The sequence below is a fragment of the Trichechus manatus genome, unplaced genomic scaffold (assembly GCF_000243295.1).
Source record: "Trichechus manatus latirostris isolate Lorelei unplaced genomic scaffold, TriManLat1.0 scaffold00140, whole genome shotgun sequence".
NCBI classification, from domain to species: Eukaryota; Metazoa; Chordata; class Mammalia; order Sirenia; family Trichechidae; genus Trichechus; species Trichechus manatus.
Genome location: NW_004444076.1, coordinates 5,526,414 through 5,542,517, shown reverse-complemented (window position 1 = coordinate 5,542,517; position 16,104 = coordinate 5,526,414). Strand labels below are relative to the sequence as shown.

Here is a 16,104-nt window from a genome sequence, read left to right as displayed (position 1 = left end):
CTCCACTCTAGTAGGATAAATTACAAAGGAGGGGGGTGGTTAGGAACCAAATCTCAAGAGCTTTAAGGCATGGAAAAAGTCCTAAAAGAATGGAAAAGAGGACAGTAATGATATAGCCTGATGAGTAAAGTAGAGATAAAGATATAGAGTCAGAAGTTAGTATATATTTTAACAATGTATTCTTTACAGTATAAGTTCTCTTATCCAATTTCCATTAAGACACTACATTTAATAAGGCAAGTTTATTTTAGCTTCACTATTTTCTCTCTGCAAAACATTCTAATGTTCACATTTATGGCTCAAAGATAACACCACTCCCAAATATGATCACACACCCTTCTGTTCACATTAGTTGAGTGACCTGCTTACCAAGTCAGCTGTGTTTGTCCCAAATGTATTTGTACCAGTTATACTTGTTAATGTAATTATGTAACTGACTTACATATTACATAAACCAAAAAGGGAAAAAAGGTTGTTTCCATGGAAAAACTGAGTCGAATGCTTCAGAAAGACAATGTCTTAGAAGTATGGTTTATACAACAAAAACAACTCAGAACTCCATCTAGGAAACTCGGACTCAGAGAAAATCTCTTGGTAAATGAGCAGATTTTTATATGTGCTAAATGAAGTACTTAAGGTATACATGTATCAACATTTTGGAGATGATATCAGTGAAAATAAATCTCATGCGCTGCCATGAGGACAGCCTTCCCTGGATAGCTGTTGCTCCCTCAGCTTAAGCCTCAGAGGAACACACAGGGAGGAGAGCCACCCCAACTGACCTACAGATCTGCAGTGTGAACAGCGCTCGCCCAGTCAACTTGCTTGTTGGTGTACACCACTAAAATTCTGTGGCTGTTGTTTACACAATTGAGGACTAATGCGCTATACCAGGAAAAAATAAATATTAATAGCATATAAGAGCTACTACAAATGAACACAATAAATTAAAAAATGAATAGAGGGCATAAAATCAAAATTGCTAATAAACCTATGAAAAGATGTTCCACTATTTTGAGGGAAATACAAAGTAAAATAAAAATAAGGTATTACCTTTCAGCCCATTTGATTGAAAGGTAAAAATTACCAATATGTACTAGGTGGTGGGAATCAACAAGCACTCTTGGAGGGAAAACAGACTGGCAGTGATCTTTTTTTTTTGGAGGCTATCTTACAGTATCTATTAAAATTAAATATGTCTAGTAAATTTGACCAGAAGAATGAATTTCTATGTCTATCTAGCCTATAGAAATACTGGAGCATGCACATGAAGATATTTTTAAATGGATGTTCACAGTTGTACTATTTGTAATAGTGAAAAACTACAAATGGTATAAATGTTTGTCAATAGGGTTTAAAGAATTATTTACAGATTTGTAATTTGTTTTTTGCTTTTTTGTACAGCTCCTAAGAACAATGTAGTAGATCTATATGGACTGACATGTGGACAGAACCCTAAGATAAACTGTTAAACAGAAAAGTACTACAAAACAATACACATGATCCTATTTAAAAATATATATTTAGGCACAGATACATAAAATGTTTAGAAAGAGTTCTGGAAGGATATATGCCAAATTTTAACATGGTTTCAACTGAATAGAGAAGCAGGAGGGAGGCAGATAAAGGGATGAGGACTTTCACTTTTTACTATGTATTTTTACATTATTTGAACTTTTTAAAATAATTTATTATGTATTACTGGTACATTAAGAAAGTTAAAAAAGACTTATCCTACTAGTTATTTTGTTTCATAGATTGATAAACGATAAATTTTAGAGCAGAAAAGTCTATTTCATCAGTTCATCTACTGAATAACAGATTCATGAGTCCTATTCAGCATGGATGATTTGCAGTTAAAACTGAGGTAATAAATTATGGCAAAATATATACTGAAATGCTAAAGAAAGTTGATGTTGAGAAAAAAGTAACAGGGAGGTAGAGGAGACCTAACAATCTTTGAGTTTCTAAAGAAATTTTATGAATATCTGTTTTCTGTTTCAGAGAAAAGGAAATTATATGAATAGTTGTTTTTTGTTTCAGAGAAAAGGACTTTAGGGTAAGCCCTTTTCCCTCTTATTACAGAGATTTAAGATGTTTGGGGAAAATGTCTTCACGATACATGTTGTGAACTAGTGAAACGGCTACCAAGAGAGGCAATGGATTTAAATTCTTGAATTTTTTTTCTTTAATTACAGATTTTAAGGAAAATTATATCATTATTCCTGAGGTGACTTTGCTACTCGGATTGCCATCCTAGGACCCGTGCACTGGCATCACCATGAACCTATAGGAATTGTAGATTCTACCCCAGGACTACTGAATCAAAATCTGCCTTTTAATAAGATCCTCAGCTCATCTGCACATTAAAGTTTGAAAAGATTCCCTTTAAATTTGTAACAGTTCATTTTATACCTCTTGAACATATGCAAGGGGGGGTACTTAGGAATCAATAAAGAGAACTGCCTCAAAATTGGTAAGAAACAAAATCTTTCTTTTCAGCCTTATCAATACTATTTTATTTCTGCTTTTCTGAAGAACAATAAAAAAAACTAGTACCATATTTTATTAAGTCTGTTTCTTCTAAGAAAGTGAAAGCCATATCTATCCAATTTACACTTATTCCCAGTCCATCCTAGTCATTAAAATGTAATAAAAAATTATAAGGGATGTAAACTAAAATCCAAAAGAAATGGACAACAAATTCAGTAAAGTGATCAAAAACAAGGTAGGCTTACTAATAAATCTCCCCACATGTTTCATATCAGTAGAAGTTGTTGATGGTTTAAAAGGTGAGGAGAAGAGAGTCTTACCTTTCATAAGAATTTCTGAAAATACCTTAAAATGACATCCTGCAAGGTTAAGTTTATCCAAAATGTTAGAACTCAGAATAATCCAATTCAAAAAGCACTTTTAACATTCAAGCAAGAAACAGAAGTTAAGATAGTAATTACGCTTCCAATGTTAGAGCTTAAGGCTTTTGTGATAAATTTAAAAATCAAATCTGACAAGCTCAATTGCTTTCCATCATCTGAATTGTAATATCGGCCTTGTTCTGAAACAGTGTCTAAGGAGCTCAAAACCATAAGAACTATGTACTCCACTTCAAATCACTTCAGAAAGCATTCCAGGTCAGCTGGGATTCAGAGGTCCTAGACTGCCATAAGCAACTTATTCTCTAAGGCCTGAGAAGGCAAAGATGTGCTCTTCTTTTATTTTGTATTTTAGCATGACAGGAACATGATAAACAGCCAGTACTCAGTCGCCATCAAGGCCCTACCAGTACAAAGAGGCTTTGTGATTGACAAGGGAATATAAAAAAGGGAAGAGACCTACTTTGTCCTTCCTCTAGGGAAGAGTGGAGGTGGCTGAAATTTTAGAACTTAAAAGCTTCTCCCATTTCACCTAGCTCACCTTGCAAGGAAACACCTTCCTGGTTCTGTGACTCAATCACACATTTGAAACAGGATCTGTGCTGAAAACTGATAATAGTGGAAAAAATACTCTGTCTTCCTGTGAATTTCAGTTCAGTTTGGCTGTAGGTGGTGTACTTCCTCTCCTGGTAAGCCCTGTCACTGAACCTACGTAGCATGAAAAATAAGACTCCAGAGATAACTTTATTTGAAGTTTTTAAGAAAATGGATGGAAATAAATCCAGGTATTTCTAAGTTTTGTTATTTGTGCTATTTCTGGGAAATGTCTAGAACACATCATGGAAGAGAAAAAAATATGATATATGATATATATGATATAATAAAATAATAAAATATTAATATAATTTCCTTCTATGCCCTTCTATTCACTTCAATAATTTAACATAGCAAGTACAGTGTTTTTGAAACATTGCCCCCCGCAAAAAAAAACAGAAAATAGAGTAAAATAACTGCTCTTCAGAATATAATCAATATCAATATATAATCTATAAAAATAATTGCAGTGCAATGGGTTTCTCTTATATACAGTCATGTGTCGCATAACACCTGTTCAGGCAACATTTGACTGCGTATATATCCATGGTCCCATAAATTCAGAAATCTCAAATGCAGCACAGGATGTAGCGGACGTAACTGGACATAGCCAGGAGGGAGCTGCCCCCTTTGCACCTTGGACTAGCTTGTGCTTAGGGAACCTACCCTGGGCTTGCCCTTCGCCCCTAGACCTCAGCCTCAGCAAACTGGGCCTGCAGGGCTGTCTGAGTTTCCAAAGGGCCTAATGCCTTCCTGAGTGGGGTCTACCTAAAGGCCCAGTTCCCAGGCTCTGCCAGCTCGGCGTGCACCCTCACTGAGCCCTCGATCAACCAGAATGCAGCCACCAACACAGGCCCAGACAGCAGTGAGCAGAACTCCAGGTTCTCCCTGTCCCTTGGTAAGGAATACTTTTGCTATCTCAAAGTTGTCATAAGAAAATAATATGGTGTTTGCACACTGTCCAAATCACAGAACATCCTATTTCACAGAATGTATCCTAGACGTTAAGTGACTCATGACTGTATAGCCTTTCTGGCCTTGGGTTTATAATTCTGCCAAAAATGTTTGGGCTGCAGCCTATCCTGTGATTGGTCTATTTTACGCACCTTGCAGAGATTGGTTAGTCTACTATGCAAAATACAGGGTGCATAAAACTACCCAATAGGATTAAGTGACCTTTTGGGAATCGGTTGATTACTATGCAAATTAAGTGACTGTGGCCTACCTAGGAGGTTGGTCAGATTTGGCATCCTGCTAGGCTTATAAGGGCCAATCCCACAGAGGTTGAGGGGGCCTTAATACCATCAAGAAGAGTCTGGAGTGGAGTGCCAGTGTTCCTGAGCTAAGAACCTCCTAGACACAGGAGAGAGAGAGAGAGCTGTAACAATGGAGATGGTGAGAAGAGGCTGGAACCATGGCAGAAGCCCAGAAGCAGAGAAACAGCAGCAGCGGTATGAGAAACCGGCACAAGGGGGCTGCAGTGGGCTTGCCGACCCACGAAGCAAGAAAAAGCTGAGCGCCCTTGGGCAGGAAGCTTGTGAGTGGGGTGCCTGTGGGCACTTGTCAGCAAATCTGAAGAGCTGTAACGCTTGCCCAAGCAGGTAGAGGCTCAGAGAAGAGTCTCTCAGCTGGCACAGCCAAGAGAAGGGCCACGTGCCTGTGGGGCATAGCTGGGAGAAGGTCCAGCAGAGGTCACAGCCAAGATAAAGCCCAACTGCGGGCTTAGCCAATAGAAGAAGCTGAGAGATGTCTCAGTTGGAAGCTGTCCTGATTGAAGAACTGTAGCCTGTCTCCTGAGTCATATCCTGTTACTTCCAAGTTGCTCCTGATCCTCAGTTGTAGCCTGTTGCTTCCCTAATAAATAGCATAATCATGAGTATGGTCTGTGAGTGCTGCGTGGCCAGTGCAACTATTTAAAGTATATAATTCAATAGTTTTTAGTATATTCACGGATTTGTGAAGCTATTACCACAATCAATTTTAGAACACTTTCATCTTTTCTTAAAAAAAAAAAAACCCATACCCATTAGCAGTCACTTCCCCAGCCCCAGGCAACCACCAATCTACTTTCTATCTCTATGGATTTGCCTATTGTGGGTATTTCATACAAACAATATGTGATCTTGCCAGCTCAGATCTGAATAACAAAAACAGCTAGCATTTATTGAGTGTTTACTATGTGCCAGACATTTAAGAGTCATAATAATCCCATGAGGCTATTATTATCCCCAATTTAAGGTGAGAAACCTGAGGCACAGAGAAGCTAAGTAACTTACCCAATACCACAAGTAAGATGGAGTAAGGATTTGGACCAACAGCCTGATTTCTGAGTTCATGCTCTTAACCAACTTTGTTACACTATAGTGTCCCTTGATACCTCTAACAGAACTCAAGCAGTGAAAAATAAGAGAAAAAAGAACACTCAGGCTTGAGAAAGAAGTAGTGAATTCCTGATAACTGGTAAAGCAAGAAGTAAAACTTAACTGCTTCAAATTTGAGCATCTGTATCAACAAAATCTAGTCTAAAAACTTTGTGATTAGCAATAATGCTTCTTAAGCAAGAAGCAGACATTCTAGCACACAGAAGATCCTCAGAACTTGAAAGAATAGTCCATCCTGGACCAGAATCATTATTTTAGTCACACTGTAAGAGCTAGCACCAGTTTCTTAGTGAAGAAGTGAAGACTGATACCAGGACTCATTTAAAAGATTCATGAAAGTCACATGCGTGCATGCACACACACATGCACGCATGCGTGAGTGTGTGTGTTGGGTTGGTATAGATTAAACAGGAGGTTCTGTGTTTCTGGCTATCTGTGTTGCATTGCCTGTTTCCTGCTTCATAAGGGCATATTACTAATCGCAGAAAGTTCTTAGACTTGCCTAACGCAGTTATGCCAAGAAAAGGTATTTTTTTCAAACAACCTAAATGATATATTTTCATTTGAGGAGTTGGGGAGAGAACATACATACAATGAGGAAGTTATTTTTTTACAAAAAATTACATTAATATAATCTTATTTTGAAGCCATTTGCCTTCTAATATGCTCTATAAAACTCTGGCCATATGCTTTTTTAATTCACAAGGCATCATTTCTCATTATAGAGTAATCTTTATCAATCACAATAATCTTTTTATAGTTATCATAAATACTAAAATTAAAAATCTTTCTAGCTATCATATTGTTTCGTATCATATCATAACTCAACTAAATAATGCCATAAGTGATTCTTAACAGTATCTGCCAGCACTTCATCATCTTTTCATAGCCAGTTTCCAACTTCTATATTTATAATTTGTAATGTGCACTGTATTCCAAATTATTTTTATCTCATATTTTTAGAAGTGATGGAATAAGATATAATTATGATTGGGGTATACAGGTATGTAAGTGTGCATAGTTGGAATCCTTGATTTTGGCTAATAAAATGGGTCCTCCAATAATATTTAATCATAAAGTGGCATTTGGGTTAAAAGTGAATATTAAATTTAATTCAGAGAAATTTATCACTTCAGACTTCATTTTAGAAGATCCCCCATTAAAAGACTTTCCTTGAAGACAAAGGAAGCTTACATGGAGACAACAGGTAGCCTACACCTTGGGGTAGCAAGCAGGTCTTAAAGTCAATTTTTGTAATAGAGACCTGAAGTATTAATGTATTTCATTAGAAAGTTTAGAAGTTCTTAACTAGTTTTACAATTTACCAGGCAGATGATATACGAGCAAATTCTTGAAAAATATTGCTTTATAACTATACTGAAGATACACACAAAATTAATGCATATCCTTTAAATACAAACGGTCATTCTAGCCGAACATAGCCAAGACCTCCTCTTACCCTACTGCTTCTACCAACTACCTCCTCTTTTCCCTTCACTTCATCATTGTTCTCTTCCCTACAGGCAAGGAACATGGAGGAAAAAAGCTATCCTGCTTGCTTCCATTCTTTGCCCATTTCAACCTTTCTAGATCTTTTTGTCCAGTTTTCAATGTCCTTACTACCAACTAGTTGAGAGTAAGGCTGGCAGTGGATTGAAAATGGCAAAATCTTGCTGCTTTCAAAATTTAGGGCCAGCATATTTCTTTCCTCTTCACCCTGTGTGCACACCCTGCCCCATGCCACCTATCCACGCTAAACCTCGAAGACACATTTTCCTCTAGTCCTACTGACTGTTCTGCCCCACTATATCCTTAATCAGAATGGCATCAGACTGCGGAAGAGATGGAGAAGAAAGAAAAAAGGAAGCAGAGGGAGAGGCAAGGCCCATTTTAAACCATAATCCCTATCTCTTGGTTCACCAGTTTATACTATTTAAAGCATGCTCTAAGAGCTCCAATTCTGTTGTTTTACTCTCTCAATTCTCATTCTCTATACTCCAAACTCTTGTTCCAAATATGGGAGGCTGTGGAGTAGATTAGAACTGGACAATGCCCGATACCCCTGCATTAGTTGAAACATATTAGACTTCAATGTATTTTTCTATAGAAATATTAACATAAATACTATCCATTTCTATAGTACTTTGGCACTATAAGTACATTTTATAGATTCATTTACAGGTTAAATAACTTTTAAGGACTGGCTTAGAAACATAAATACCATTAAAAAGTATTATTTTCTTTTAGGAGTATCTGTTCTAAGTTCTCAAGGCCATATGAATAATTTTATGTATGAAAAACTTAGGATGAGAAAAGCTCAAGGCCATTGAATCAGTAAGTGATAGAGCCAAAATCGAAAGAGAGGTTTATGCTGTGTGGCATCAAAGACTGTGCAATTTCTATTACACCATGGGACCTCCTAAAACACAATTTATGTTTTTCATTAACTCAATGAAATTTCTGAAAAGCTAAAAGTCTTAGTTGTAATCATTAAATATTTTTTTAACTCAGTATCATTCATTCAAACATTTACCAGGTATTTTACATAAAACTCCCACTAATAATAATGATCAAGGCTAACAAAGTAGTACTAACATTGTTAAGAAAAAAAGTATTAAAATTATTTCAAAGATTTGTCACTACTGTGATTTATTATTTCTTTTACCTATGAATATTTGATTTGCTGAGACTTGAGTAAGGGTAATAAATTTTTATACACAACAGACTTAACGACATGTAAGCCATTCACTTCTTGAACCTTAACATCAGTAAAAATAGCAAACAAAATACTGACATTTAGAAAACCACCTAAAAATCCCATTTTTATTGTCATGAAAACAAAGATGCAGCAAGTTTTTGAAAGAAAATTCTCATGGAATTATTTAAGTTATTTCTAAGAAAGGAAAAAAAAGTTCAACGGCACATTTTTTTCTCTGTTGAAAGAGGGTCTCATTTTTTTTTCACAATTTACAGGTTAGGGTAAAAACACAAGTTGATCCATACCAAACATAAAATTTTTGCCTTATCCCCTTCCCTAAGGAGGTTACCATAAATTGAGCATGAGCTCTATATCATTAGATACTTGATTATCCAATTTTATGCAATTAGACTTCTAAAAATAAATATAAATAAATGGAATGAATGTGCCTTCAAATACTTACATTTATAATAAAGATGAATTGTAGGAATAAAATATTCTAATAGCAATTGGACTTGCCAAGTGCTATGTACAAGATTGTTAGCTCATTCCAACACATGCTGGAGTTCAGGCAGACATATTACATTGTTTAGTTCGGTTGCAACACTTCACAAATGGTTTTCTTTTACCATTTACCAAACCTCTTTTGTGGAGTTATTCAAACTACATTCTGCCAAGAACACTAGGAATTTGGTGATAGTGCTTCTTTTGGGAGAAAAACAACTTCTTTCCTCAGAAAATTGAAACTGTTTATCTTGGCACTTAAACCTTGTATTGAGCCTTCTGGAAAGTATTTTAAAGCTGTTGTTTTTAACCTAGACTTTGTGACTGAAACAGGAAAAGGTTCTGTAGCTCTGCACCAAAATACATATTTATAGAGCTGATTTTTTTTCTACACCAAAAATACTATGTTGATGGCAGCAGTTTCAAAATATAATTTCCTAGAACCATGCTACAAATTGGGCATTATCAGTATATTCAACACATGATTACATTTTAAACCTCAAAATCTTCTGATGACTAAGAAATTAAATGGTGAACAGATGATTGTCTTTAAGTGTCACATTGGGAAGGAAAGTTTCATTTAACTATCTGTTCTGTTGGAAATTTTAACAAAAAGAAAATTTACTCAGTATTATATTTTCCTGCTGTGCATGTCAATGAAAGATATGCTTCTTTTTAATTTTTTTATGATCACATTTTCCCTACTTAGAATGCTTTATCTTCAGACTAGACAGAATATAAAGATAAACCATGTGAAATCTTTTGCAATATTGTCCTAATAATGAGTCTGAATACAACTATGAAAATTCTGGAAATAGATGAAAAGAAATAATCATTTCTCCTAGCTCCTCCACCCTACCCAAAATAATTTAAATAAAGGAAAAGGATCACAGACATATTATGGTGTATATAAAGATACATTCATTAAGAATGACAGACCAAACAATTTCACAAAGACTACCAGACAGCTGCAGTGACTTTTCATTCACTAATGACTGACATAAAATACCACACATCTCAGTACCAATCCTCTGCATATCAAGTCCCCCATACCTTTAATGTTTACACTTTTTCCCCCTTTTAATAATCTGGCTGCTCCTTTAGAATATCATCATTTTGTATTTCTATATAACATTTTGATAACGTCAAAATAACTTAAAATTAATGTAATTATGTTTTATCAAATATTTCTTAGAATGTTCTGTCAAGAAATTAGTGGTTTAGAAATTCTGGTATGGTTGAATTGTCTAACTTAGGTAAAAAAATAAATATACTCATCAACTATACCTTCTTAAAAATCTGTAACTGCCTCTGTCAGTTAAGTATAAGTTTTAATTTCAAAGGCCTTAGTACTTTCTGCTGTGGTTTAATTCTGCACACATTCAGAAAAATTTAGAAAGATCCTATCCAAATAAGTGCAATAAGAATGAGAAAAAAGGGAATTATTGGTATCACTGAAATTGAAATTTATGAAGAAGTGGAGTGTGTCCCCCTAATCAAAAATCCTATTCCCACACTGCTGTGGTTATATACTGAAGAAAACAAGTCTTCCTTCCATCTCCTTCTCTCTTCTCTACTTACTAAGTAGCAATGATTTATCTCTGACCACTCTAGAAAACACAATTCATGCCATTTATGGCAGAGAATTATTTGGGGATTATTGTAATTTCCTGGTTGATGAAAAATCACAAAGGAACACTACTTTTGCTATTAAAATATATAGGCATAACAGAACATACCTGAAAAAGAACATGTACATGGCAGCTGTGATGCTGAACAAAAGGACCTATAACAAGGAGAAAATACATTACTTGCAAAAGAGCACTGACATCATTTGTATGACTTATAAAAGCAAAATATCCACTATTAGATCTTGTGTTTGAAGCAATAAAAGAAAGTACAAAACTAGTCATGTACAAATTACATTCTCTATCTTTCAAATAAACCATATCAGGGCAATAATGAGCCTATAATAATTATATATAAAGTTATGATATATATACATATATAACAATAGGTACATGTATTATAATTTATATATATATATACATACACACACACATAAACACATATATATACATACACATACAAGTTATATAGGATGGGTAAAAGGATAACTTGGACTTCAAAAAGGAACACTCAATTTTTTAACTTGTTTGTAAAAATGCCTAAGGAAGCAAATAACAACAGGACAATTGCTTTTATATAATAAAGTCAGCAAAGAAATCATAAAGCTGATTAACTATTATAACACGATGAGCAGATCTGTTAAAAATGTAAAATACAGCCCAGTTGTCAACCAATTCTAATCAATAAGAAAAGCTAATAAAAATAGAATTATGCCTTGAAGCAGACTAGCTATAAAAAAGGTCTCTAAAAGCAGGCATAAGGACACACAAGTCTGTTTTACAGAAGCTCCCCTCAAACACATCCTACTAATTACAACATATTAAGACAATATATGAAAGGAATCCAGAATATCAGATCTGATCAAAGCTTTAGCTATGCCAACAAAGTGAATCTCTGTAAAGTTGTTTTAAATGACAAAAACAGAAGTCGTAAAATGTATGTTAACATGTTAACAACAGTGTAAATCAAGCACAATGACTGGCAATGGCATCAAATCATTCACAAATGACAAATGAACAGTCTTCAACAATGCAAAAGGCTGACAACAAAGAACAATAAAAATAATGATAGAAAATAATATTTTGCTACTTTGAACACAAATAATTTCTAGTCAACCTGAGGAAAATACTTTGCTATTAAAGACCAAGCTTCACAGGTTTGCCATCTTAGCCTAAGATAAGGCATTATAAATACTAACTGAGTGACTTAGAAACATATAAATATAACAACCAAAAAAAGGATGAGTCTCAATTACTACTAAACAAATGTTTTATATATATATAATTTCTTTCTCTAAAAAAACAGTGTTCTCCCTGCCTCCCCTGCTTCCTCCCTCTCTTCCTCTCTTTTCCATTGACTTTAAAAATACCTTTCCATGATGCATAAGGTTCACATAACTTTTTTTAAACATTATTTAAACCAAAGGATACAGAATAATTTGCCATTATTGATTAATCAATTACGAATTAAAGTCCAAGTGAGTTTGTTTCCTGGTTATAACTTGCCAGCAAATGTCCAGATCATAAAATCAATTTTTATTTCCCTATCACTCTATCCTCTTTGGGCAACATTATCCTTCCCAAATGTTCAATGTTTTATGCTTTCCTGACACTAGTCAATGCCCCCCTTGTAAACTCCACTCACAAATCTCTCTAGAGGTACCCCATAAATCTTTCTCACACTCTCCACCTTCTCTAAAGAAAATGTCCGAAGTTTTTTTCCCTCAAAATCATGCTATGTTCTATCCTAACCTGGAGAAATTATCTGTGTTCATATCAAACTGAGAATTATCTTTACAAATATAGCACATTTGAAAATGGAAAAGAGTACAATGTTTAAGAATTCAAGCTTTGAAGTCAGATAGATCTAGATATGAGTCCTAATTCTGTGTGACCTTTGGTGCTTTATATGATTTCTCTACAGCTTAGATTCCTTCTCTATAAACTGAGGATAATAATATCTCACTTCAAACTGTTCAGAAGATTAAATGAGATGATACATGTGAAAGTACCAGGAATTCAGCTGATTGTTTTTATTAGGTTTTGTTACTCATAGAAGTGATCTAGATACAAAACCATTATCCAGAGACATATAAGTCTGGAAAGAAGTTACGTGGTGGCGCAAACAGTTTCTACTCAATATTAACCGAAAGGTTATAATTTCAAACCTACTCAGTGGTGCTGTGAAAGAAAGGCTTGGCGGTCTGCTTCTGTAAAGACTACAGCTATGAAAACCCTATGGAGCAGGTCTACTCTGTAACTGATGGGGTTGCTATGAACTGCAATCAATTTGATGGCAACAAGTTTGGTTTTGGTTTGGTTTAAACAAGCAGATCTTTTGAAATCTCTCAAATCATTTCAATATTTGGAGCTTGCTTTTTTCTACAGTAGAGATTAAAGAGATGAAAATATGTACAAGACGGGGGAGGGGAGAATCCAATGGATATTCATGCACAAGTGATCAATTTTTTCAGCACATACCTACTGGCTATGTACTATGTGCCAGGCATTGTTCTAGGACTTAGAACAGTACACAAAATGGACAAAGTCCTTGCCCTCATGGAGCTTATCGTCTAGTAAAGAGAAAACATTAAAAGAACACACAAACTATGTAGTATGTCAGACAGTTGTAAGGGTTTTGGAGAAAAATAAGGCAGGGTAAGGAAACAGAAATGCATGAGTGTGGGGAAATGGTTGTTTTACACAAAGTGGTCAAAGAAGCAGAGACACTGAGGAGATGAGGGATAAATCAGGAAGACAAGATCAAAGACAGCCATTCGAAGGACTCTGGGTTTTATTGGAAAAGATGGAAACTTAATGTAAAATATGTTCAGTATTGTGTTAATTAATGATGCTGAAACAGTTTTCATTGTGAGCTATATAAGGTTTTTAATGTTTTTTAAATTAATTGTGCTAATTTATTAATCATTGTGATTTCAACAAAGTACTTTTCCAAATAAATGTAAATCTGCAATTAAATAATCAAGAATATTTTCTCTGTGCTTCAGATTACAGAATTTTAGAGCTAAATAGAACTTCAGATTAACCCCCATATTTTTTCGTATCAGGAAAATGAGATCCTGAGAAGTTAAGTGATGTGTCCATGCTTACCCTGCTAGTTTTATCTTGCCTTTCTTTATCAAACAAATATTTACCAAGTGGTTATTAAGTGCTACAAATTGCTAGATACAAAGGATATTAAAACAACATTCTCATCCTCAAAGAACTACAGGATACTGCTCCACAGTCCAACAGAGTAGCTACTGGCCACTTGTGGCTATTTAAATTTTTTAATAGCTTTACTGAAGTATAACTGACATAAACTTCACATATTTAAAGTGTACAATTTTGTACGTTTTGAGATAGGTATATACCTGCAAAATCATCATCATAAGCAAGACAATGAAAATATCTATCACCCCCAAAAGTCTCCTAAGATCCCCTTTGCGCTGTAAGCATAAAATTAAGATCCAATATTTAGTGTTGACTTGATATCTGGTAGAATCAAGATGACCTCAAATGGCCCAAATGTAAGCTCCTCTCGCCCTCTAGTCCCAGGATAAGGTCCCCTTTCCAAACAACTCTTCTTATCATGGGAACAAGACACATTGCCTGCTTATCTCAAAGTAGAGGTTTCAGTTCCCTGCCAGCCTACAGAATTACTCATACAAGCCAATCATATCCTTCCGCCATAACCAGGGGTCACCTCATCCTCTGTTACTACAAAGCCTGCCTCCTACAGCTCTTGCTTGTTTACTCTGTTCCCAAGTGCAACCAACATGTGGCCCTGCGTGGCATGTGGTGTTCTCCTCCCCAAGGCTGAATATGTGATTAATAAACTGCTGTCGATCTCCTCTGTCCAGTGTCAATTGTAGTGTGTTTAGCCATCCCCATAACCCGAGGGTGGGAATCCTACCCTCACCAATGAGGTAAAAAAGAGGTGAACAAAACACCTCTGTAATCCCTCCTGTTCCCTCACCATCACCCCTCTCCTACAGAAAATCACTGAACTGTGCTGTGTCACTAAATATTAGTTTGCATTTCCTAGATTTTATCATAAATAGAATCACATAGTATGAAGTCTTTTTTGGCTGATTTCTTTCATGCAGCATAATTATTTTGAGATTCATTCATGTTAAAGAGTGTATAAATAGTTGAGTTTTATTGCTGAATAGTATTCTATTATATGGATGTACCATATTTGGTTAACCATTCAGCTGTTGACAGACATTTGGATTGTTTCCGGGTTTTGCTTTTTTTCAAAAGTTCCAATGAATATTCCTCCATGAGTCTTGTAGGGACGACTAATTTCATCTCTCTTGAATGACTACTGAAGCACAGAATGGCAGGATCATTTAACTTAAAAAACAGCCAAACAATTTTCTAAAGACTGTAAGATTTTATATACACATCAGCATTGTATGGAAGTTCCACATACTTTCCATTGCCTCATGTCCAGAATCTTGCAAACCATTTTATCATATATTTTGTCCACTTTTGGACTGTATCAACTGGGAGGGTAAATCCAATCACTGTTATTCCATCATGGCCAGCAGCAGACTGTGATTATTAACATTCAAATTAAAATAAAATTCCACAGTCCCACTAGCCATATTTCAAGTGTTCAACAGACACTTATGACAGTGGATAGCACAATGGACAGAACAGACGCAGAACATTTCCATCTCTGGCTAGTTCTATTGGACATCTCTGGTTAGTGAATAACATTTTCACTGCACATTGTAGCAACATTATAGCACCTTCCATATTTTAACGTTGACTGTAAAATATACATCTCTACACATATACTTTACTACTTGGACTTTTAAGTGTAAAGCAACACATAAAATTAATGATTATATCAATTAATTTACTGATTTATAAAAACAATATTACTTATCACATACAGTATAAGGATTAAATGAGGTAACATACAAAAAGCCTAACACAGTGAATACTATTCACAGATGCTCAATAAGTATTAACTGTTAACAAAAAATAATTTCTCTGTAATTCCCTATCATTTCACAAACATTGCACAATACACTTAAAAAAGGGTAATTTTGAAACTACTATTTTCACTTTGATTTTTTTTTTAAATGTTAAATTCAAATACATACAATGGGATACTACTCAGCCAGTAGAACAAAAGAAGTCTTGATACATGCTACGATATGGCTACAGTATGAAGACAATATGCTGAGTGAAATAAGTCAATCACAAAAGGACAAATATCATATGACCTCATTTACATAAAAAGACAAGAAACAGCAAATGTATAAAGATTAAAGTTTATTAGTGGTTACCAGGGGCAGGAGGGAGGAGTAAACAGGGGTATTTTAGGCTGGATTCTCCAGAGAAGCAAAATCAGTTAAGCGTGTGTGTGTGTGTGTGTGTGTGTGTGTGTGTGTGTGTGTGTGTGTGTG

General features: G+C 35.1%; 1 protein-coding gene across 3 annotated transcripts in view; it reads right to left on the bottom strand.

The window, feature by feature from the left end:
- The window catches only part of TMEM135 (transmembrane protein 135), a 284,710-nt gene that overhangs the window by 73,517 nt on the left and 195,089 nt on the right, over nt 1-16,104 (bottom strand). For all 3 annotated transcript variants that reach the window (XM_004385530.2, XM_023739804.1, XM_023739803.1), the window contains exon 6: nt 10,790-10,836. In XM_004385530.2, the coding sequence (XP_004385587.1) occupies nt 10,790-10,836 (47 nt within the window). The remainder of the gene's footprint in view (nt 1-10,789; nt 10,837-16,104) is intronic.